General features: G+C 38.2%; 1 protein-coding gene across 1 annotated transcript in view; it reads right to left on the bottom strand.

The window, feature by feature from the left end:
• KIF15 (kinesin family member 15) overlaps positions 1-22,882 on the bottom strand; it is a 47,016-nt gene that overhangs the window by 22,754 nt on the left and 1,380 nt on the right. The window contains exons 2-18 of the mRNA XM_054020641.1: positions 20,434-20,476; positions 18,765-18,948; positions 17,965-18,041; positions 17,361-17,398; positions 16,213-16,310; positions 15,652-15,831; positions 14,567-14,776; positions 14,322-14,447; positions 12,496-12,618; positions 10,840-10,963; positions 8,347-8,423; positions 7,666-7,875; positions 6,065-6,242; positions 5,082-5,223; positions 3,514-3,655; positions 2,219-2,416; positions 1,095-1,202 (exon numbers count right to left, since the gene is read on the bottom strand). Of these exons, the coding sequence (XP_053876616.1) occupies positions 1,095-1,202; positions 2,219-2,416; positions 3,514-3,655; positions 5,082-5,223; positions 6,065-6,242; positions 7,666-7,875; positions 8,347-8,423; positions 10,840-10,963; positions 12,496-12,618; positions 14,322-14,447; positions 14,567-14,776; positions 15,652-15,831; positions 16,213-16,310; positions 17,361-17,398; positions 17,965-18,041; positions 18,765-18,948; positions 20,434-20,476 (2,258 nt within the window). The remainder of the gene's footprint in view (positions 1-1,094; positions 1,203-2,218; positions 2,417-3,513; positions 3,656-5,081; positions 5,224-6,064; positions 6,243-7,665; positions 7,876-8,346; positions 8,424-10,839; positions 10,964-12,495; positions 12,619-14,321; positions 14,448-14,566; positions 14,777-15,651; positions 15,832-16,212; positions 16,311-17,360; positions 17,399-17,964; positions 18,042-18,764; positions 18,949-20,433; positions 20,477-22,882) is intronic.

Genomic DNA, 22,882 nt, shown 5'->3' with positions numbered 1-22,882 from the left:
AACCAATCACATGAGTCCTGAACATTCAAGTGTGTTATGGTTGTGAATAGCTTAGTAAACTGGAAGCCCATAGAGCAAGAAGAACTATTGAGGTAATTGAGGAAGCAAACAGAGATAAAAAAGGACCTATCAGCCTCACTTTAAGTACCCTCCATCTGACAATTTTGAACTTCATATCTGCTCCCAAGCTGAAGTAATGGAAGCATGGGGGAAGACTGATGCTCTTCTCTGTCAATCCCATCTTCCCTTTACCACACTCATCTTTTCTACTCTTCCACTACAGCTCCCATTATACCACAAAGAGAGCAAGTTATCCACTTTATGGCATTACCCTAAAATCTATTCCTTAATTTTACTGTGAGATCACCATTTATAAACTCTGCCTATCAACAAAAGTGAATTGTATAACTCAGTGGAATAATTCCTCACACCTAAATTGCGTATTTTGTCTTCAGTGATCTTTACAATCTTCCCAAACCCTTAATGAGATAGATAACCACTTTAGGGAGGTAAGGGGGCTCAAGAGATTAAGTGACATAACTCAGTCACAGATGGGGGTGCTGTATCGTATGTGTTACACAGTGCATTGTGTACATATTGCAGAAAAATATTCCACACAACTGTTTTAGTTTTGGTTAGCTAGGCTGGGTAGATCCACAAATAGAAAAAAGAAAGAAAGCGGACCTGTAAACTTTATATATAGTAATGACACTTTTGTTTGTTCACTGCTAGAACTAGGTGTATTTTTAGCACTGCAAAATTTTAGAGAAAATATTTTTTGAGACAACTGGTAATTTACCACACATCATGAAATTGGGCAAAAAACACCACTAGTAAGTATCTTGGGTGCCTCGCCATTTATACTTTTCCTCTATGATCAAGCAGCTTTAAATATTTCAAAATAAGTTTTAGAAAGCACTGATGCTGGCTGTTCTTTTTGCTCAGTTCTGGTGTTATAATTTTAGCAGTTTTGCCTCTTAAAATTCCAAGTAATTCACTAAAGATGGGCCAGAAAATAGTTGAGAAGTGTGATTGATATTCACATCTTTTGTATATACTCTCTCACGAAAAACTGATCTACACAGCTACCTCACCTCCTGCATTTGTGCAGAATGATGCTCCAGTTTATCAATATGTTGCTGAAGTTTTATATTCTTACTTTCTTCCTCATCCAGCTTGATTTGAAGAGTACTCAGCTGTTCCTGTACCATGGCAGACATGCATAATTAGAAAGCTTCTCTTTCAGTTATTTTCATATGGCATATGGTCAGACCTTCTGTGTACACCAAATACAAAAATCTTGACTATTTTAAGTCTTTATGGCTTGAAGCAAGGACATTCAGAAAGATAACTATTGGTTTATCAGTACCACAGATCTCTGGGAAATCCCTCAAAGCAAAATACAAACATGGGACCCAATTCTGCAAACATGCACATTCTTAACTTTAAGTATGTGTGTGTATAAGTTTAAATGGAGGGACCTGATCCATCAAATTGCTCTTCAGAATAGACAAAAATGGACTAGCGATTTCTGGGAATATCTGTGAGATATATGAAATGTTTGAGGGCAGTTCAGCAAGGAGTTCTGTTATATACAAGTTTTCGTATTAATGAAAATAGAGCCACATTATCAAGATTATCTCAGAAACTTTGCTTTGCTCTTCTATGGCAAAAGCATCTTTTCAGGAAATTTAAAAGAAGGATAAAAGGACTGAGGTTTTACACAGTTTTAAACAGGTTCTCAAATAATGCTGTCTCTTCTACCTTTGAACTAATCCACAGTTTTGAATGATGGTGGCCCCTCTGCCTGAGTATCCCTGTGATTGAATAGTTTGGTTTGAGTATTCAGGTTTAAATGCCCTGGAGCGTGCCATTTCTGCTAAACTAAGACTTCTCACGAAATATAAATGAATAATATGTAGATAGAGAAAATGCATAACAAGTTTGAACTAAAATACCCAACTCTCTTGGTGGAGTTTACACTGGAAATGCTAAAGGTGCGTCAGTACAGCATAGCATGCTACTAGGCATTACAATAATTTACTAAAATATTTATTAAACATTTACTTTGGTTTTATAAGTGAATTGTTAGATTAAAACCAAAGTTATTTTTGGTGAAAAGATGATATTACTCAATGGACTATCAAAACATGCTTTTGTAAAACAAAAAAAAAAACCCAATTACATATGCACTTCCACTCTTATTCTGAAGATTTACCTGCACCATTCTGAGCTCCTCAGCAATGGCCTCATAAGCTTGTTCATTCATCTCTGGAGGAACTGGCTCATTGAAAATATTATCCACCACCTCCCCAGAACTCTGAATATCCATGGAATCACAGACAAAGATTTCAGGGCTTATTCGTGGCACCAGACGAGACCTTAGTTGGTAAGCCTTTGTCGGAGTAGTCATGCTCTGTTGCAGAAATTATGAAGGAAGCATTAGTTTAAATATAAAATAGCCACAGATTATAGTTAAGGCTAAGATTTTGTCACAGATATTTATAGTAAAAATCATGGACAGGTCACAGGCTTCCATGAATTTTTCTTTACTGCCCATGACCTGTCCCTGACTTTTACTAAAAATATCCATGACAAAATGGGGAGCCGCTGGGCAGCTGTGGGGGCCGGCTGGGAGCTCTGGGACCCCCACCACCAGGGCCGGCTCCAGGGTTTTGGCCGCCCCAAGCAGCCCAAAAAAAAAAAAAAAAAAAAAGCCGTGATCGCGATCTGCGGCAGCAATTCGGCGGAAGGTCCTTCGGTCTGAGTGGGAGTGAGGGACCGTCCGCCGAATTGCTGCCGAATAGCTGGACCTGCCGCCCCTCTCCGGAGTGGCTGCCCCAAACACCTGCTTGCCAAGCTGCTGCCTGGAGCCGGCCCTGCCCACCACCATGGGGGCTTGGAGCTCCAGGGTCCTCCTCCACCCCATGACTTGGAGCTGTGGAGTCCCCTTCCGCCTGTGGCTGCTAGAAGCTGCAGGGTCCCCGCCGGTGCCTGTGGCAGAGAGGAGCTGCGGGGTCCCCCCCCGCCACTAGGGAGATCTGGGGGCCTCAAGTGGCAGGGGTACCTCACAGCTCCTGGCCGCTGCAGGTGGTGGCGGGACCCTGCAGCTTCCAGCTGCCTGAAGTCACGGAGGTTTTTGGAAGTCACGAAATCCATTACATCTGTGACAAAATCGTAGCCTTAATTATAATGCAACATATTTCATAATTCTATAAACAAAATACAGGATAAAGTAAAACGGTCAAAGCTGGTCAATTATATTCTACACAACTGCATGTTTTTTCTGATTTGCAATTCAGTTACAAGCAGTAGTGCATCAGGAAGTATGTCAGAACAAAAGATAGAAATGAAGATACCACATTAATCATATAGTGAGCTTATATACTGAAAAACTTGTCAGGCAAAGTATGTTACACTCTTATTTTTACTAAAGAAATCTTTTGTTTCATCCAACTCAGATGTAACTATATACTGCTGTATTTACAACCTCTCATTAACAGATTCCTGTACCTTAATAGTTTCTCTGTGCATTTTATTCAGTTGAGAGACTTCATGACGTTTGTGTGCCTTGGTTGCCTCCAAAATATTTTCAAGATGCTGGTTTGCTTTCTGAAGGGACTGAAGTTCTGACTCAATTTCCAGATGCCTTTTCCTGTTTAGACACAAGAATTAGATAATGTTTTCACCCCTCACCTCAGAGACAGCCTACTACAAAGCCCAAAAGTCATCATGCACTCTATCATCATTAGTCTGACAGTAAGGTGCTGTGTAACTATCATACTGAAAAACAATTCCAGACACTTTCATCCAAGCCATCAAAATATTTCAGTTTTGATACTATGCTATTTATAGGATAAGTGGACCCCATTAAAAGAGCTAATACAAAGCAGCTTTGTGATCACATAATTAACAAAATACATGCACACTTAAACACAGCCTTAAAATGGAAAAATCACTCCCTCCTTTACCCAGCAACACCTGAGTTCAGAGCTTTTTGTTTCCTCTAAAAAGCAGATCGCATCACCCATACCAAAACTTCAATCAGAAACCTGAACTGAAGCTTGACAAGATTAATAAAAACCTCTAAATATTCTTTTCAAATATTGTTAAAATAACATTCTTAAGTATTTATTTTAACAAGTCAAAGTAATTTATTAAAGGTAAGCAGAAATTTGGGAAGATCTTTCACTGTGTAATATTTAGTAGTTTTGTGTGTCAGTAGTGAGATAGCGGACATCATTCACATCATTGCAGTGTCAAGAGTCTCGTGCAAGCATGGATTATTTGTGTAACTGTTTAGTGTTATCACCATCCACTTCCCATTCTGATCTCAGAGTCAATAACAAAACTTCATAAGTATCAATGGGAGCAGGATCTCAGTTTATTGCTGCTCAGGACAGAGTGGAAACTGGTGTCCAATGTATTTGCTAAACCATTAAGTTTGTAGGTAAAACTACTTAAGCTTTAATATATGGGTTTTTTAAATGTAAGTTCCTTCATGGCGCCTCTCCCCCGCCCATATTCTCCACCTAGCACACTAGAGGGAGGGATGCTCGGGGCTTCTGCCCTGCAGCGGGGTGCTGGGGCTAGGGACTTCTGCCCGGGGAGAGGGAGGGGGGGGGGGTCTAGGGGCTTCAGCCCCGCGGGAGGCATCTGCTGGGATTCAGGGCAAAATCATGAAAAAGTAAAACACAATGGGTTCAGCTCTCCCTTTGTAGCCAAGTGGACTTCTACTATACAGATCATGATTTAGGGAGACTGCATACCATAAAGATCTGCTCTTCAGGGACTCCCTACATCCTAATGTGAAGAAGCAGGAGCAGGGTAAGTGGATCTCCAGCTGTACAAGACTAATGTGATGTTTGTAAACTGCTGCTCAATGGACTGTGATGATATGGGGAGGATTATGTTTTCCCTTTCTCCCCTCACTCTGGCTCTCTCTAGAAGACAAATTTACTTGGGCTGTATTCTGGGTCCAGGATTTGACCGTTAAAGAATATTAATCCATGTCTATTCTAGCAAAATATATTTTGCAGAAGATTATTAGTTTAAAACATTTCTACATTGTTTCCTCTCACTTGGTTAGCTCTTTAAATTCTTCATATTCTTGTTTTGAACTTTCCAGTTCACTCTGAGTATGCAGCAGGCGTGCTTTCAACCTTTCAAAAGACACCAACGAATTGCTTTCTGTTGATGTAGTGGTGGAATACAATTGATGACCTAAGAAACAAACAAAGATATTCTCTGATATCATCCTGAACAATTCAAAATCATAATAAGCTCTATCAACAAAATAAGAACAATTTTTTGAACAGTCCAGCAACTCAGACTAAGCCAACTGGACACTAACAATAGTCCACATGAACATAAGCACTATGTAATTATTTTTTTATTTGTATTTCTGTAACACCTAGTCAGGAAGCACAATCCCACTGTGTTAGGTGCTGTGCAAACAGAGAAGAGAAAGACAGTTCCTGCTCCAAAGAGCTTACAACCTAAACATAAAAAAGAGAGACAACAGATGGATACACTCAGACTAATGGGGAAGAACAGAGAAACAGTTAGACAACATTGGTCAGTATGATAGACAATGGTTGCAGCACACCAGTGGTTTAGCCATTGTCAAATGTTTTTACATCACAAAAAAGGATGAAATAGAAAACGAATACGTATTGCCAACTACTACACAGTATTATCACATGCCCTGAAGAAGGCCCCTTTTAAAGAATGTTTTAAACACTATCATGTGGTAGATTAAATTGATGAAAAGTTTAAAAATTAAAATACAAGTTTTGCAAAAGTGTTTCACATTGAGATGTGTGCATTTTGTATTAGACAAACAGATTGCTTATGCAACATCTTAAGTTTTTCATTTTAAAAATATGTTAAAATATGAATTTAATAAAGAAGAATGTTAAACCATCAAATTCCACCAGAAGCACTGCCACTTAAAATATTTTAAGTGCTAAAGAAAATACTTAGAGTTTCTCAAAAATACAGTAATTACTACATTTTAAAATGAGTATTAGCTTATGAAAGGAATATGTCAGTGTATTTTTACCTCCATTATTTTTCTCTGTGGCTGAAGCCTCCAAGAAAGCTTTTTCTAGTTCTGCAATGGTCTGAACATCAAGTTCTTGAGCCCTTTTCACTGACTGTAAGGAACGAAGTCGTTTGTTCTCCTCTCTGAGGCTGTGATTCTCCATGGCATACTTAGCAATTCGTGGATGTTGTTCCATCTATGCATATGTGACATGCGGATATTTGTTAAAGTGTTGCAAAAAAGCAAAGTAGTTTTTACAAAAAAGGCTATTTCACAGAGGAGTCAGTAATATAGGGCTGCCAGTCTGTCACCTTTCAAAAGCATTAAATTGTAGAGGAAAAGAAAAAGAGGGCTTCCCTAAACCATGGAGGACTTTTCAGAGTTCTTAAAGAGCTGGCAAACTGGTTTTATTACTTCGCTGGAATTTACTCTCAAAATGTGTATACATGAGTAAGTAATGATTGAAGAATTACCGTATATACTTGTTCATTAGCCCGTTCATTTATAAGCCGACCCCACAAGATGGAGAAGTAAAAATAGCAAAAACTTTATGACCTTTTCATAAGCCGATCCTATATTTCAAGGGCTGGAAAACTTTGGCTCCCAGCCCGTCAGGGTAAGCCTCTGGCGGGTCGGGACGTTTTATTTACCTGGAGTGTTCACAGGCATGGAGCCCCTCAGCTCCCAGGGGCCGCGGCTTGCCGTTCCCAGACAATGGGAATGCGGGAAGTGACGCACCACTTCCTGCAGCTCCCATTGGCTGGGAACGGCGAACTGCGGCCACTGGGAGCTGAGGGGCTCCATGCCTGCAGACACTCCAGGTAAACAAAACGACAATGTATTAGATATTCAATTCAATGATTCCATAGAGTTTAAAAACATCAAATTTTGGTGTAGACCTGTTTATAAGCCGACCCCAACTCTTTGATGTGTCACTTTTTTACCAAAAATATTCGGCTTATAAACGATTACCATATATAATCAGTAAATTTCATTTTTAAACATTCTGTAGTATTGCAGTAATCCTGATCATTACATATGAGCTTCTTCCTCTAGAAACATTAAGATTACAATTTAGCCTAGAATATGGGGGGAGGGATAGCTCAGTGGTTTGAGCATTGGCCTGCTAAACCCAGGGTTGTGAGTTCAATCCTTGAGGGGGCCACTTGGGGATCTGGGGCAAAATCAGTACTTGGTCCTGCTAGTGAAGGCAGGGGGCTGGACTCGATGACCTTTCAAGGTCCCTTCCAGTTCTAGGAGATGGGATATCTCCATTAATTTAATTTAATTTATATAGGCTCAACTACAGAATTACTAAAGTAGTCTGTCTTTCTGTCCTATTTTTAACACAGGGCTGAGTTTCCTAACTCCAGCAATAAGAGTTTTCCTTAACATAAGGAAGTCTATCAGTGATTTAAACCAAATAGCATTAAGTACAGTAATTTCATAGTTTAGAGAACTGGATAGATTGTGCTCATGATACCTTTGAACTAAATACCAACAATGATTAAAGGTCAGTTGTTTCGTTAGCTTTAAACAGTAAAAAAAGCTCTCTTTTTGTGTTGTTCATTAGCTTCATCAGATTTTTTTGGAATGGAACAATAAGTAAAAATATTTACCTGTTCTCTCAGTGTCCGCAATTCCTCTCTCAGTTCATTGATGAGATCATCCTGCTCTTTGGGCACTAAACTGCCACAAGCCTCTTTGTGTAATCTCTCCAGGCGAACTATATGGTCCTCCCGGAATTTAACTATCATTTTATTGGACTGAATGAATTTCTCCTTTTTGCCACAAAGATCTTCTAGTTGAGCAACTTTTTCTAACAAAGTCTTAAAACAATAAATACTGATTTAGTAGTCGGGGGAAAAAAAGGACAATGGCAATCTCCAAATAGATGTATTCATCACAAACTTAAACAAGTTATACCATACTACCCATAATTATATTTTATGTACAAAATTAAAACATTTTATTATCACATTCATATTTTTGTAAGTGAAACTGACCTTGTGATTTAAAAAAAAAAAATCAACTCACTATGGGGCACAATCTGATTATTAATCAAAAGTTTCCTATGTTTTTTCTTTATGAAACTTGGACATTACTTTAAAAATTCAAAATTCTACTAGTTTATAATCTCTCCTTCCAGTAACTACACTTTGCTATCTTTGTAAACATAATTTTTTATTTAACAAAGCAGGACAATCTCAACTATAGTGGAGCTTCAGTAGGTTTACTCATCCTTAGCTTTAATCAAAAAATAAGCAGGATACGCTAGAGAAAAGGCAGTGAATTCTTACCTTCTTTTCACTTTCAGATTTCTCCAAGAACAGCATTGCCTCAAGAAAGCAGTTCATGTAATTTGTATTTTCCTGACCTTGTCCAAGAGCAGCGTAATAGAAAGTTAAAGAATGAAACACCATATTTATTAAGATACAAATTATTTAAATTGTCTTTCATGTTTAACAACCATATTTATAGTGTTTCCAACACTTCATTTTTCCCAGAATAATATATTGAACATATGTATGGGCCTACCCTTACAGTTCTAGAACATCCTCTAATGATATTATTAGGGTCTGTTAATTTATGATACACAAAACTTTACTCACTCAATTAAAGTTGGCATACAAAGTTGTACCTAACGAGTAAAGGGGTTTTGAATTTAGCTTTTATTTTTTTTTTTAAATTCATGTGTTCAGCTAAGGAAGTATGGAAAATATAGCATTAGCTTCAGATGCTTTTTTAGCATTTTATAACATGAATTTGACATTAATATTACATTCTGTGCATAATAAAGTGGATTATTATAGATATTTATGGGATACTAATCACCATAATACCTAAAGGGCAAAATAACTCTTTCATTATGATTAGAGCTGAGTGAATAATTGATTTTTCAGCTTCGGGGCAGAACCAAATAAGGTGAAAATATTCCGGTTTGACTCAAACAATTTTTTAAACAATCTTTTCTTCAAATAAAAAAAAACTCAAGAACATTTTGTTTCTAATCAACCAGAATGTTTTAAGGTAATTCAAAATGAATTTTTTTTCCAGTTTTTCAATTAGTTTCAAGTTAAGGCAAAACATTTTGATCAATTTGAAACAATCTTTTTTGTAAAAAAAAGAAGAGGAGTACTTGTGGCACCTTAGAGACTAACAAATTTATTAGAGCATAAGCTTTCGTGGACTACAGCCCACTTCTTCGGATGCATCCGAAGAAGTGGGCTGTAGTCCACGAAAGCTTATGCTCTAATAAATTTGTTAGTCTCTAAGGTGCCACAAGTACTCCTCTTCTTCTTTTTGCGGATACAGACTAACACGGCTGTTACTCTGAAACCAATCTTTTTTGTTTCTCTCATTTCATTTTGGCCTTTTCAGGTGTTTTCATCCTCGTGTGTGTTGTTTTTTTAAATTGGACAAATTTAAAATCAAAATGCCATTTCAAACTGAAAACATTTCAACATGAAAAACTTGAAACAAATGACTTTTTTCAACTGAAGCTATTTGTCAAATTTGACTAATAGTTTCAGACCCCCCCCCAAAAAATCAATTCATCAAAAAAATTTCTAGTTAATATATATATTTTCGAATGCCATTGTGTTTTACAATCAACTGATAATGATACTCCATATCTTTATTTCTACAGCTCAAAATGTGTGCCAAGATTCTTAATTGTTCAGACTACATCTATTGTGTCAGTTTTCAGACAAGATTTTTCTTTTCTTAAAACGTATATGATGTTTTAAATCTGTTAAAAATTATCCTTTAGTTTTTCCAGATTCCAAGCTATTGTAATGGATGTAATATGAAATTGTTGAGATTTCTGCCTATAGCTAGACATGATAGCATGAGTGACCGATTTAATATCACATGTTAACCATTATCACATATTTTTATGATTTAAACTCTAATCCTGTGCGTAGCAGCAGATGTGTGATTTTTTTTTTCTTGCAAAAAACTGAGCAAGGATGTTTTATATTAGCCAACTCTTTTAAATGCAGTAACTCCTGGTGCTGGATTGAAATCCCTTGTGTCTTGGGAAGATCAGGCCACAATTGATATAGGAACACAATAAGAGAATTACAAGGCCAAGACTGCTACCATAGTAATAAAATACTCTGGGGCAGCATATTTCAGCCAGAGAACTACGCTTAATGGGAAGCTGTATCAGGATCTGTGCAGCAGATCCAACAGTTCAGTGAAAAGCTACAAGTAGAGTTTGAAGAGTAATAAAAATCCCATTAACTTTATTCTCTACTGTATTGTATATAAAACTAGCTTTTTATTTTCATTCCCACAAAATATTTTTTCCTAGAATTACATTCAGAAATGAACAAAACTGGAGTAAAAGGAAGCCAGAATCAACAGGTTTGTGCAATAACTTGTCTAATGAGAAAAAACAGAACCCCTCCACATTGACCATCATAAACAAACATTTTGGTTTATCTTAAGGGCTTGATTTCCAGCACTTTTATGAACTAAATGTCTAGAATTTTCTTCCAGCTTCAACAGCAAAAGTCAAACTATGATAGAAGTTTTGCCTAACGCACACAGTATGGTAAGAGTAAAACGAAAACAAAATGATCATTAGGTTAACACAGGTTCCTGCAAAATTAGACACATTTGCTATTATAGTTGTGTAAAATAGTATGTTGTGCCTACGCAAAATGCAGTCCTTAAGGCATACAAACTATGTGATGCTATTTGTTCACCAAGTCAATATTAGAACAGTTTAAAATCTCCTTTTTGCTCTAGAATGCAGGAGCTTTCTATTCTTTTGTTTCTCCTACCTCTTGAAATAGAAATATCCTGAGTAGACTGCCCTAAAGTAAGTTGAGCAAGCTGCTCTTTCAATTTCTTCACTTCAGCTTGGAGCTGGCTCACATTCCCTTGGGTGTCTTCGTTTATCACAGCCTTTTGTAGGAATTTTGAAAGAAAATATTAAAAGCAATGAATAAAATATTTAAGATTACATTTTTTATATGAAGTAACATCAGAAACAATCTATTCTCAAGGTAATTAGAATCAAATATTGGAAAGTAGTAGATGATTAGCTGTATGGGCAGTTAATCATTTTAAAAGAGAAGAGTCTTTGGAAACAGGACAGAGCTCAATTTCTTTTTCGAATATCTTCAACTTCAATAGTTTCTTAATATCTGAAAATCATGGACACTTGAAAATTTAGTCTACAGTTTGCTGAACTAGAATTTGCTCCTGAAAATTTTAGGCTGAACAAAGGCAAACAGCATATAACAGACTACATAGCTGCAAAATCAGAAGCCAATATACCTTCAAACTCACTCAAGATGCAGAAAGAACTTAAAAGTTACCATACATTTAAACAGGTAATGGCATGTTGCTTAGATCCAAAATTTAGGTAGGAAAAACAGAGTATTACAAAGCTTTAAAATAATCATGAAAGCATTTAATTAAAGCTTTGTTTGAATTTACACATTTCCATGGAATGCTGCAGATTCAAAGAACAAATAACACATGAAAAACAAATGAGTGTAAATAGTATGTTTCCATTGTCCATGCTGAATAAAGTATAGAGGATAAACTGCAGAAATAGTGAAAAGTTAATTCAATTTTTTTAAAATAGTTTTAGTTATTCTAAACCAGGGGTGGGCAAACTTTTTGGGCCGAGGGCCACATCTGGGTGGGGAAATTGTATGCAGAGCCGGGGCAGGGGGTTAGGGTGCGGGAGGGGGTGCGGTGTAGGGTATATGAGGGAGCTCCAGGAAGGGGGTTGGGGTGCAGGAGCAGTTCGGGGTGTACAAGGGGGATCAGGGCAGGGAGTTGGGGTGCAGGAGGGGTGCGGCAGGGGTTTGGGGTGCATGGGGGCAGGGGGCAGCAGGGGGCTTAGGGCAGGGAGTTGGGGTGCACGCAGGGGGCAGGAGGGGTTCGAGCTCCGGCCCGGCACCGCTTACCTAAAGCAGCTCCGGGGCAGGCTCCCTGCCTGCCTGTCCTGTCCCCGGTGCCGCCAGGAAGTGCTGCGGCCCCGGGGGGGGGGGGGGGGGAAGAGGATGGAGGGCTCTGCATGTGCTGCCCTTGCCATGCCTCCAGGTACCTCCCCAGAAGCTCCCATTGGCCGCGGTTCCCCATTCCCGGCGAATGGGAGCTGCGGGGGGCAGTGCTCGGATGGAAGGGCAACGCATGCGGAGCCCTCTGCCCCCCACCTGGGGGCCGCTTCTGAGAGCGGCGCTGGGCCCGCGGCGCCACAGGGGCAATCCCGCAGGCTGGATTCAAAGTCCTGAGGGGCCGGACTTGCCCACCCCTGTTCTAATCCCAAGCAAGCAAATTTGTTTTTTCAATATGATTTTCATTTGAGTTAACCATAGAAAACAAAAATGTTTCTTAAAATGAATTGGTTCACATATAATATAAATAACAAAATATTGTATTTGTTTAAGTCATGATAGTAAAGATATTAAATAATTTTTTACCTTGTTTTTAATCAACTTTGCTCGTTGAGCAAAATTAAGGGTGGACAGAGTTTCACCAAAACATCTAGATCCAGGATGAACATTTGCAATTATGCACGTTTTTGCATTACCTCCAAGAGAATCCTGTTTGAAAAATATGAAAATATGCTTAGGTTGAAGGGTTTTGGTTAGAGCTAGAAATTAATACTTCTTTCACAAGTTGTCTGGTATGTAATTTTAGACTAGAATGGGTTTACTTGTAAAATCTCTACATTCCTTTGTGAAGCTTTATTTCAAAGCTGGTTATGAAAGGAGGACATAACCTTAAATATAAATAAGAGTTTAGTTTCAAGAACCTTAATCTTGTTATATTGTGAAGGGATTTGTAATTAAATGAGGATCATTTCAGAAATTTAGAACTGGGCAGTGTGCTATCATTGGCAAAAGGAGACTCAGGAAATCGGTAATGAGATATCGAATTTTTCACTTTAGAACTCTGGTCAATAGCAATTGAAAGTTATTACCACCTTGAAGGCCAGCCATTTGGCTACCTATGTGAAATATGTTGATTACCTGGCTCCATTTTCTACTGGATAAGCATCATTATCCCAAAAAAAATCACTCACATAGACACTTGATAGTCTTAGCAGACAGGCTGGAAACTGACTGATCAAAGAGACAACTAACTTCTCACTGTTGGATATAGATCTTTAGAAACATCAGTATTATCTGTTGAGTGCCAGCGGTGCACTTATATCTGTACAGAATAGAATAGCTAAGGTATCACCTAAGGCACTTACAATCTAAGACCCCAGTCCTGCAAGAAGACTCACAAACTTCAATGGGGTTCTGTTTGGGGGTAAGGATCTGTTGTTGTGGATCTCTTTATAAGAGTGGGGTACAAGAAAACAATGGACACAGACAGAATTTCAACTTTTTATACTTATATGAATGAGAGAGAGATAGAAATTCTTAAAATAGAGGATTAAGACCAACCGATTGCATGGAAAAGGTGTTTGGAGAAGGAATGGGTAGAATGCTGTCATAGTGGAATAGGGAACAAATGCCTGTGACATCACTAATACTACCATGGATTGTAACCAAACTTGGTATGTGAGGTCACAGAATGATGCATTCTGGTTAGTGATGGTATTCAACAGAGAACACTGGAATTCACTCAATCCTCATAATTGCTTTGCAGTTTCTCTTTAAAAGAGCCCTTCATACAATGAGAATACTCATCTTCTAATCTTCAGGAAGTTTATCTGTCGCTAATACCAGCTACATCCTGCTAACGTTTGGTGTGGCTAGTTAGAGGACAGATAAAACCTTTAAGGTTAGAAGCATTTTAAGTCAGTGACTATTACACTTCTGCGATATATAGGCTGGGGAATAGAGCTTATCCTCCACTCTCATTAAAATAGATTAGCGCGCGCACACACAGAGAGAGAGAGAGAGAGAGAGAGAGAGAGACACACACACACACACACACACACACACTATAAGCACAGGTAACTGAAGACATTCATTGTAACAACCAAGTTTATCTTTCTGTTGTCTAGATATTATCAATATATTTTTCAAAGTTTCTCTTTTTCCTTTTAGCAGAGGAACAAACTGAAAAGTCTGTGTTTTTCAGATCCTTACAATTCATCCTAAGACCTTACTATAGGCAAAAGGATAATAATTCTGAAATCATGTAGAAATTGATTTTCCAGGAAGTGTTAACAACAGTGAAAGCAAGCAGCCCAATTTTACAGAACCGAGCTCAGTTTTTCTCTTTTCAGTATAAAAATCAATGTATTTTTCTTTTTAAAACTATTAAATGAAAACTGATTATGTGTTACCCGTAGCAGAAAAGTGAGCTTTGAGTCCCTGTAGCAAATGTGTCTTTGTTTTCCATTAGCCACATCAACAAGCGCTGTGATCACTTGGCCCAGGCAGCTTAATGACCGGTTTATGTTACCTGCCTCCTAAAACATACAAGAGAGTGAAAGTGAGAAGACAACTGTCCTGATTAAAACAAGGTGGGTTTTTTTAAAATCTTTAACTGAAGAGAAAAAGAAAGTAACCACAGATATGTAGCACCAACCTTTAACCTGACTCCTTCAGTATGGGTATCTTTTTGTCTCTCAGACCCTGCCAAATCCACCAAGTTCAGCTGGGAGGATCGGATGTTAACAACCTCACCATTCTTCTCCATTGAATCTACAGTAATAGTGAAGACCGCATGCGATCTTGAGGATTCTCTATTCATTGAGGTAGATGCTACACGGCGATTTCTCCAGCCCATAGTTAACACCTTAGCAGCAAGAAGAGACACCAAATAGCACCATCTAGCATATTTCAAAGTGATCCCAACACTCAGATACAATGGGTTTGACAGAGAGTAAACATATTCCAGTATGAGACCTTTCAAAAAACCATTACAACCACTGACTTTTAGCACCAGAATATCTTCATATAAAAATGTAATACAGTTGGAAATCCTAATGAATATCACAATGTTTATGATTTGAACATTAGCGTACAGGTTTAGAAATATTCACTTTCCTTCACTCTTGTCAACCCAATTCCATGTTTTACAATTTCTTTAGTCTAAAAATTGCTATGCTACATTTTGACTGCCAACTCACTGATATGACTTTCCAAGTCTTTGCAATATAAAATGTCCTTTTGTTTTCCCAAGTTCTATTTCCCCTCTTTATGTTTTTATACAAATATGTTAACATTGTACAAATAAAACCTTTTAAAACCACAGACAAGCCATGTGCTCTGATTATTAGAAGAGTAAGGCTTACTCAACACCTGGATGTACAGTGTGAAGGATATCTGGAACAACAGCGTAGTGGGACAAAGAAACCTGCTACTATACCACTGAGGTCCACTGCAAACATCAGCAGATGATTAACATCAGTGCATTTTTATACTCCCCAAATCCTACAACTTTCATAATCTCTAACATTCACCAAGGACTGATGTGGAACATGCATGCTTTGGAGAAAAGTTAGAATAAACAAAATATTTCTCTGTTTATAGATGTTCGATTTCTACAAAATATTTTTCAAAAGATATCAGCATTTTATTTTTAGGCACTTTAATTTTTGCTAGAGCTAATATTGTACAATGTTGCTGATAGAGCAATGTCCAGATATCGAACAGAATGAAACAGACTACCTGATATGCTTCAGCAGCGGAGGTTAACACCTGCTCCACAGCACCGACGACAAAGACTCCCTTCTTGATATGTTCCCTGAGAAAGAGTCCAGCTGAAGCAGAATCCAGCAAGTCAAATATCTGTTCATTGTAGATTTCAATAAACGAGCACTTACAGAGAAAACTCTTACCAGTACCAGCCTGTAAAACATGAAAACTTCTACTATAGACATATAGTTTTTATGAGAGCTGGTCTCTAACACAGTATGGCAGTGGTTTGTTTCATTTCCTTCATAAAGGTATAAAGTTATTATTGATATATACTGTACCTTAATACCATTTATGGTGCCCAAAGGAAAATTTTTTACTTAGAAAGATAGCTACTTTCAGTATAGAAATTTAAATCTTTCTATTGGCACTTGTAGCTATCAATATACAAAGGATACTATAATAAATGTAAACTGGTAAAGTAGATGCAAGGCAGCTATAACACAAGAAACTTGAGCACTAATCAAAATTTAATTTATTCAGCTACTTCATAAGTAAGACATTCCTGTGACCTCAGTAATACAAAAGTTTTACCTTTTCTTTTTCACGTTCGATTAGAAAAAAGAGATATTCAAAGCTCCGAGGAATAACTCCTCTCAGGTTATGTGTGAAATTATCAGAGTCAGATGGCCCTAAAGAGATTTAATTAAAAACAACATTTTGTAGGTTTAATTAAGAAATACTATTCAACAACAGCAGTTGGTTGGCACTCTCATATACCATTATACAAAACTGCAACTACCAGTCTTTTAACCAATCATTCACAGCAAAACAAAGAAAGAAGAAATCAAGCTATTTCTCGAATAATCAGTTGATTTTGCTTTGTCAACTGACATTTAAAAAGATCTAAATTAAATTAGTGCCTGCGAAAGGCTGAGAGATTTACAGCTCTGGATACTAAAGTCTATTTATTCACAGAATAGGTGCACACACAGACCAAGAAGTAGCAGTGCAAACTTCCCACCAATGTGCCTGCCTCAACCGTGGTCTGCAGGGACCATTTCAAGGATTGAGAGTAATTCAATTGCCTTGTTCATCCAATTCTTAGCAAGTCCCTGAGCCAGGCACTCCTTTCAGTTTGGTGTTTTGGCAACTGTCCCTCTTTAAAACTAAAAAGGGAGACTGACTAACTGTTGTATTTAAAATTACCAGTGCTATGAACAGCACAAGAATAATGTAAACTCCTTTTATATACAGATGGACCTTTAATTCCAGACTAGGAAGGCAGTCTTTTTGAAAACGTCTATATCTATCTATCTATATTTAACATAGAAAAGAGGTACCTACCAGAATATTTTTTTCCAAAAATTGAGGGGTTGGGAACCAAAAAGGGGAAACTAAAAAGATGTTTTTAGAATTTTGTAAAACCACTTGACTACAAACATTTGATTTCATTGGGCTATTTACTTCAGCTGGAAAATAGGGAATGGACTTTTTCATCTCAAAGAAAAGAGGGCAAGATGGTACCCATCCCCATTCTCTGGGAATGCTGTGAGAAAGACAGAAACTGCACTAAGAGTGCTTGGCAATCCCAAAAGCAGTAAGATTAAAAAATTACCTGCAGACGAAGGTAAAACCAAATCACAATTTACAGGGCATAAAAAAAGTTTTAAAACTAAACCATATCTCAAAACTAGTATTGAGAAAAAATCTTTATATAAATGAGTCTTTTATACACTTACCCATCATAGTAAAAGTTTTCCCTGACCCAGTTTGGCCACTAAAGAAGAAGAAGAGAACAAACAAAAATCCCAAATAAGCAAAATTTATTCTAGCAGTGACATCCCTCATTGATCTGCATCTTTCATGCAAATTGGCAGTTTGACATGGACAAATCATTTCTCAGAAACTGAAGATGTAAAAACACACTGTAAACTTGAAGTCTACCATTGTTGTAAGTAGTGTTGTTGTAGCCATGTTGGTCCCAGAGTATTAGACAAGAAGCTTCGTGTGAGCTTGAAAGCTTCTCTCTCACCAACAGAAGTTGGTCCAATAAAAGATATTACCTTAACCGCCCTAATACCCTGAGACAAACACAACTGTAACCACACTGCATCAGATAGCCTCAGAAATACTGATTTACAAATTAAGTAGTCTTCGACAAATAAATTGCAAAAAGTCTCACTATGTCACGCATCAAGTGAGAAGGCAGCTTTTTTTTTTTTTTTAAACAAATACACCAGAGCATGAAGTTATACCCTGATACTTAAATCAGTTGGTATTCATTGATGCAATTAATTTTTTACAACTCTCATGTTTAATATGAAATAAATGTAAATGTCTTACTATGCAAAGATGGTTCCATTGTAACCATTCATACAAGATTCAACAATGTTTTTGGCTACACTTGAAAACACTGCCTCCTGATGAGAAAAAGGACAAGGAAGCTGGCATTAAGGTTTCATAAACATAAAAGACTTTCTACAAGACTTTCTTCCCCAGTATTTTCCACAATATAAGAAATCTATTATAAAACAATAATGTTACATACAGAACTTTGTGTATTTATATATTAAATGATGCATAGCCAGGCTAGATGCATCAAATGACTACCTGGCTTTTTTTTTTTTTCCTTCCTCACAACAAAGCAAATGCACCAACAATAGGCCACACAACCCTTTACTAACGCTGACTGCAAAACAGGTAAGTAAACTTTGTTATGGTACTGAATCAATTGCTCAGTGTTATGGAATTGAATAAATTGCCTAACTACTACTCACATCTATTGTCATGTATTATTCTGTTAGGCCTAGAGCAGTGGGCTTCAGTGGTAATTTGCTTATACAGAATGTTTCTCTAGCAGCATCATATATTATAGGACCATAATATCCCATCTATCGTTAAGCACAATTTCCCAGCAATTTCACTGTACAAATGCAAAGAGCAATTCTTATGAAAACTTTAAAAAGAGAAATTCTTAAACCAGTGGAGAGGAAAATGAATTTGCCTTGATAGCGTAACTATAACTGAGCATTGCCAGCCTGGTTACTGTAAAAACCAGGGAAAGAGATATTGATAAAGATATTGTATAGTTATTGCAACCATTTTTTCGTATTTTAGTAAGCTTGTCATTTTAAAGCCATTACCTGGGTTGTGTCCATATTTGCAACATGATCAAAAGTGAAGATCTTGGGCTCAGGCTTTGAATGTAGACGAAGAGTGTTTGATGAAAGAACTGATAAGCACAAGCCTTGATCCCCATCAGCTAATGCAGCTCCCTCTGAAGGGGGACGTACTCTCACATAGACCTTGATGGCATCACCTTCAGTACTAATGAAGGAATATTTATATATAAGGTTGTCTGAAAACATGTCTGTCAGCTACTTGAGAAAATATATGAAATTAGTGAAGTCAGACTGAGTGGAGAAACTCATGCAGAGGTTTACCCTGAAGTTGTACTAAACTAGATAACCTCTACAAGAGATTAGGAAGAGACCTACTGCAGGGGGCTTATTATCCCATATCTGTTTAATGCAAAGTTTCCTGCACCTTCCTCTGAAGCATTCGGCAGTGGCCACTGTAGGAAACAGGATACTTGGCTAAATGAGCCATGAGTCTGATCCAGTAAGCCAATTCCTATGTTTCTAATCACTATTATACATTTAACTGGTATGTCCTTCAATAAATTAGTCCAAATACAGTTTTGCATATGATCATTTCATGATATTAAAAGGGATCCCCTGAAAGCTTAACATACTGCAATACAAAATACACATTAGGGTAGAAGACTCCTGTTCTTGGGTCAGCAGAGATGACAGCCTCAAACTTGGGTATGTTAACAGCTTCACTTCTGAATGCTTTTCTAGGGCTTGGCTACACTTGCAGATGTTGAGCTTGGAGTTAAACCAGCCTTCGGAGACCGCAGCAGGGAAAACGCTGCTGTGTGTTTACACGGTCAGCTGCAAGCGCACTGGCATGGCCACATTAGCAGTTCTAGCAATGCCACAAAGAGCAGTGCATTGTGGTAGCTATCCCAGTGTGCAAGTGGCTGCAGCGTGCTTTTCAAATGCAGGGGTGTGGAGTGTGACAGGGAGTGTGTTGTGTGTATTTGGGGGGAGAGTGTGTGTTTTGGGGGGCAGAGAGTATGTCAGCATGCTGTCTTGTAAGTTCAGACAGCAGCAGATCCTCCTCCCCCCGCCTCTCTCTCTCTCACACACTCACAACAGCAGCATTCCACAGTAATGGTTTGCTTTGTCCCCGAGCAGATAAGCATGCCGGCTGTCAGAAACGGAGCTTTGAAAGGGGATATCCGCATGCCTGCAGCCGAGTTCAAAACAATGACAAGAGTGGCCACTTGACTTCAGGGGATTATGGGACGTTTCTGGAGGCCAATCACAGCACAGTAATGCAACATGTCATCCACACTGACAGCTGGGCATTTCAGCCGGGGCGCAGCAAGCTTTATGCTTCTTGTGGAGGTGGATTATGAGGAACGCTCCAGCTGCAGAGTCCAGGCGCTCTAAGTGCCTTGCTAATGTGGACACCTCAGGAGTTAGGTGCTCTAACTTGCAAGTGTAGCCGAGCCCCTAGAAACTGATTATAGACTGGCACTGCAGTGTTAGAACTGAACTTGCTTAAAGGAAAAAAATGTGGTTGGAATAACTAAATTTGAAAGTGGGAGGGATAATTGCACTATCAACTGATGGGATGAATGGAAACAATAAACATATCATATACATGTCAGACTTTCCCCACACAGCCCTTTAATGTTAGTATATGAGAAATTAATACAAAAATTAGCAAATAGTCTTTTACCTTGGTGTATTTGATAGAGGCAGCGTGGAATCACGTGAATCTCCTGTATTTTTTTTTTAAAAGAAGGAAAAACATACATCAAACTGTCAAGGAAAACAATTTATGACTGTCATTAAAAAAGTATTGCAAGTGATATCAAGGGAGTTAAAACTGGAAAAATAAAAATAAAAATGTTTAAATGACTTTGAGGTTATGCACAATAGAGACCTGCAAAAAAAAATTAAAAAAAATTCAGCTAATGTTTTCCTTTGATGGATATTCGGGTTAGTGGTTTTTGCACAGATAAAGTAGGCCCTGATGCTGCAGTGCAAACACCTGTGTTTAACTTTCTGCATGTGAATAAACCTATTGAATTCAGTGGGACAGCTCAAATGCATAAAATTAAGCAGATGCATGTTTGCAGGTATGGACCATAGATTTATATATCTTTAAAGCACTATATATAGGTGTAGCAATATGCACACATTTAGTTTTGACACCTATTAGCAATGTGAAATTTCAAATAACATAGCAAAAGCTAAACTGGTTTATTTTTACTTGAACATTTAAAAAAATATACTTAAAATCAGTTCTATAAAGTATCCAACTCCTCCCCAGTGTGTCCGCATCTTTTGACATATTTCTTCTAAATTCCATTCACATGGAGATGTGTTGCTTCTAGCAGGAGACAGCTATGAGATTTAATTATTCAAGAGCAAGTCTAACCTATAATCATTTACCTACTGTGTGAAATAACCAGTCAAACTCCCTATAATAAATACCATTAAGGCCCCCTAAGCCAGCACAGATTTCATTGCAGGATCAAAGCCTAAGTCTGCACTTCAATGGCAGAAGTTATTGACATCAGGGCACAGAGGGGCTAGACTTAAAATGAGCATTTCTGATACATCAATATGATTCTGCCACTAAGAGAAAAATAGACCCAAATGTATTAGTGCTACAGTATATCATCTCTGATCCACTCAATGCCATTGAAGCAGTCTGTTACAAGATTATTAATTTATGAAGCAGCATTTGCTATTTTCAAATGAATATGCAACATAGCCAAAAAAAATGCAGCTCAAATAGCACAAGACAATTAACAAAATTTTAAAAAACCTATAAAATTAATAGCATTTCATCACCTAGAGATCTATAGGAGCTACAGTGTCAGTAAGTAATCAATATCTCAATTCACCTAACAGCTTGCATTTTCCATTTTAAAGGGATGGTATCAACTTGAATTTCATATCTTCTATGATTACAAGCAGCAGTTCCAATTAAAAGTTTTAATAATTGTTCTCTATTTATCAATTTGTTTAATTTGTCTATTTGCACCAGGCCAGACCACTGCAACGGTGTAAAACACCACAGAAGATCACCGTGTATCTGCATGGAAGCAAAGATGCAGCCAGTGCAATCAGCTGCAGGATTACAGTCATATCTATTTGGGTGACATTTCTTAGATGCATAGACTAGAATGGACCATTGTGATCAGCTAGTCTGACCTTTTGAATAGCACAGCCGTAGCACAGAACTTCCCCCAAAAAGCAACAGAGTCCTGTGGCACCTTATAGACTAACAGATGTATTGGAGCATAAGCTTTCGTGGGTGAATACCCACTTTGTCAGACTTATATAATGGAAATTTCCAGAGGCAGGTATAAATATTCAGGCAAGAATCAGTCTGGAGATAATGAGGTTAGTTCAATCAGGGAGGGTGAGGCCCTCTTCTAGCAGTTGAGGTGTGAACACCAAAGGAGGAGAAACTGCTTTTGTAGTTGGCTAGCCATTCACAGTCTTTGTTTAATCCTGAGCTGATGGTGTCAAATTTGCAAATGAACTGAAGCTCAGCAGTTTCTCTTTGAAGTCTGGCCCTGAAGTTTTTTTGCTGTAGGATGGCTACCTTAAAATCTGCTATTGTGTGGCCAGGAAGGTTGAAGTGTTCTCTTACAGGTTTTTGTATATTGCCATTCCTAATATCTGACTTGTGTCCATTTATCCTTTGCGAACGCCAGGCTCGGGACGGAGCGGGGGGCGCTCAGTCTCCCCCACAGGCCGGGGGGAGCAGGTGTAGGGCAGCTCCCAGCGGCCGGAGGGATACGGCCATGCTCGCCCAGGGCTCATCCGACTTGTGTCCATTTACTCCTCTGAAACTTCCCCCAACTAATTTCAAGCGCATATCTTTTAGGAAAACATTCAGTCTTGATTGTACTGTTTACGCTGACCATTGCCCTTCCACCTAGTTGCAACAAATTAAAAAGTCGCTCTCCTATAAGTGGCTACAGTTAGCCCCCTCCCTGCTCAGAGTTGTGTCTGTCTCCTTGTCCTTTGCCCCACCTCCCAAGATACTCCAGCCCCCTCCCGCTGTCATGCTTGCCCCATCTGCCCGAACCTGGGCAGAAAAATCATTGTTCCATGGAGGTGGGCCTGTAGTTGAGAGACAATCAAAATAGAGGAGTCCAGACTGT

Source organism: Malaclemys terrapin, chromosome 2 (assembly GCF_027887155.1).
Source record: "Malaclemys terrapin pileata isolate rMalTer1 chromosome 2, rMalTer1.hap1, whole genome shotgun sequence".
In the NCBI taxonomy this organism is placed as follows: Eukaryota; Metazoa; Chordata; order Testudines; family Emydidae; genus Malaclemys; species Malaclemys terrapin.
Note: the sequence above shows the minus strand (reverse complement) of the source record. Positions and strands in the feature narration are given on the sequence as shown.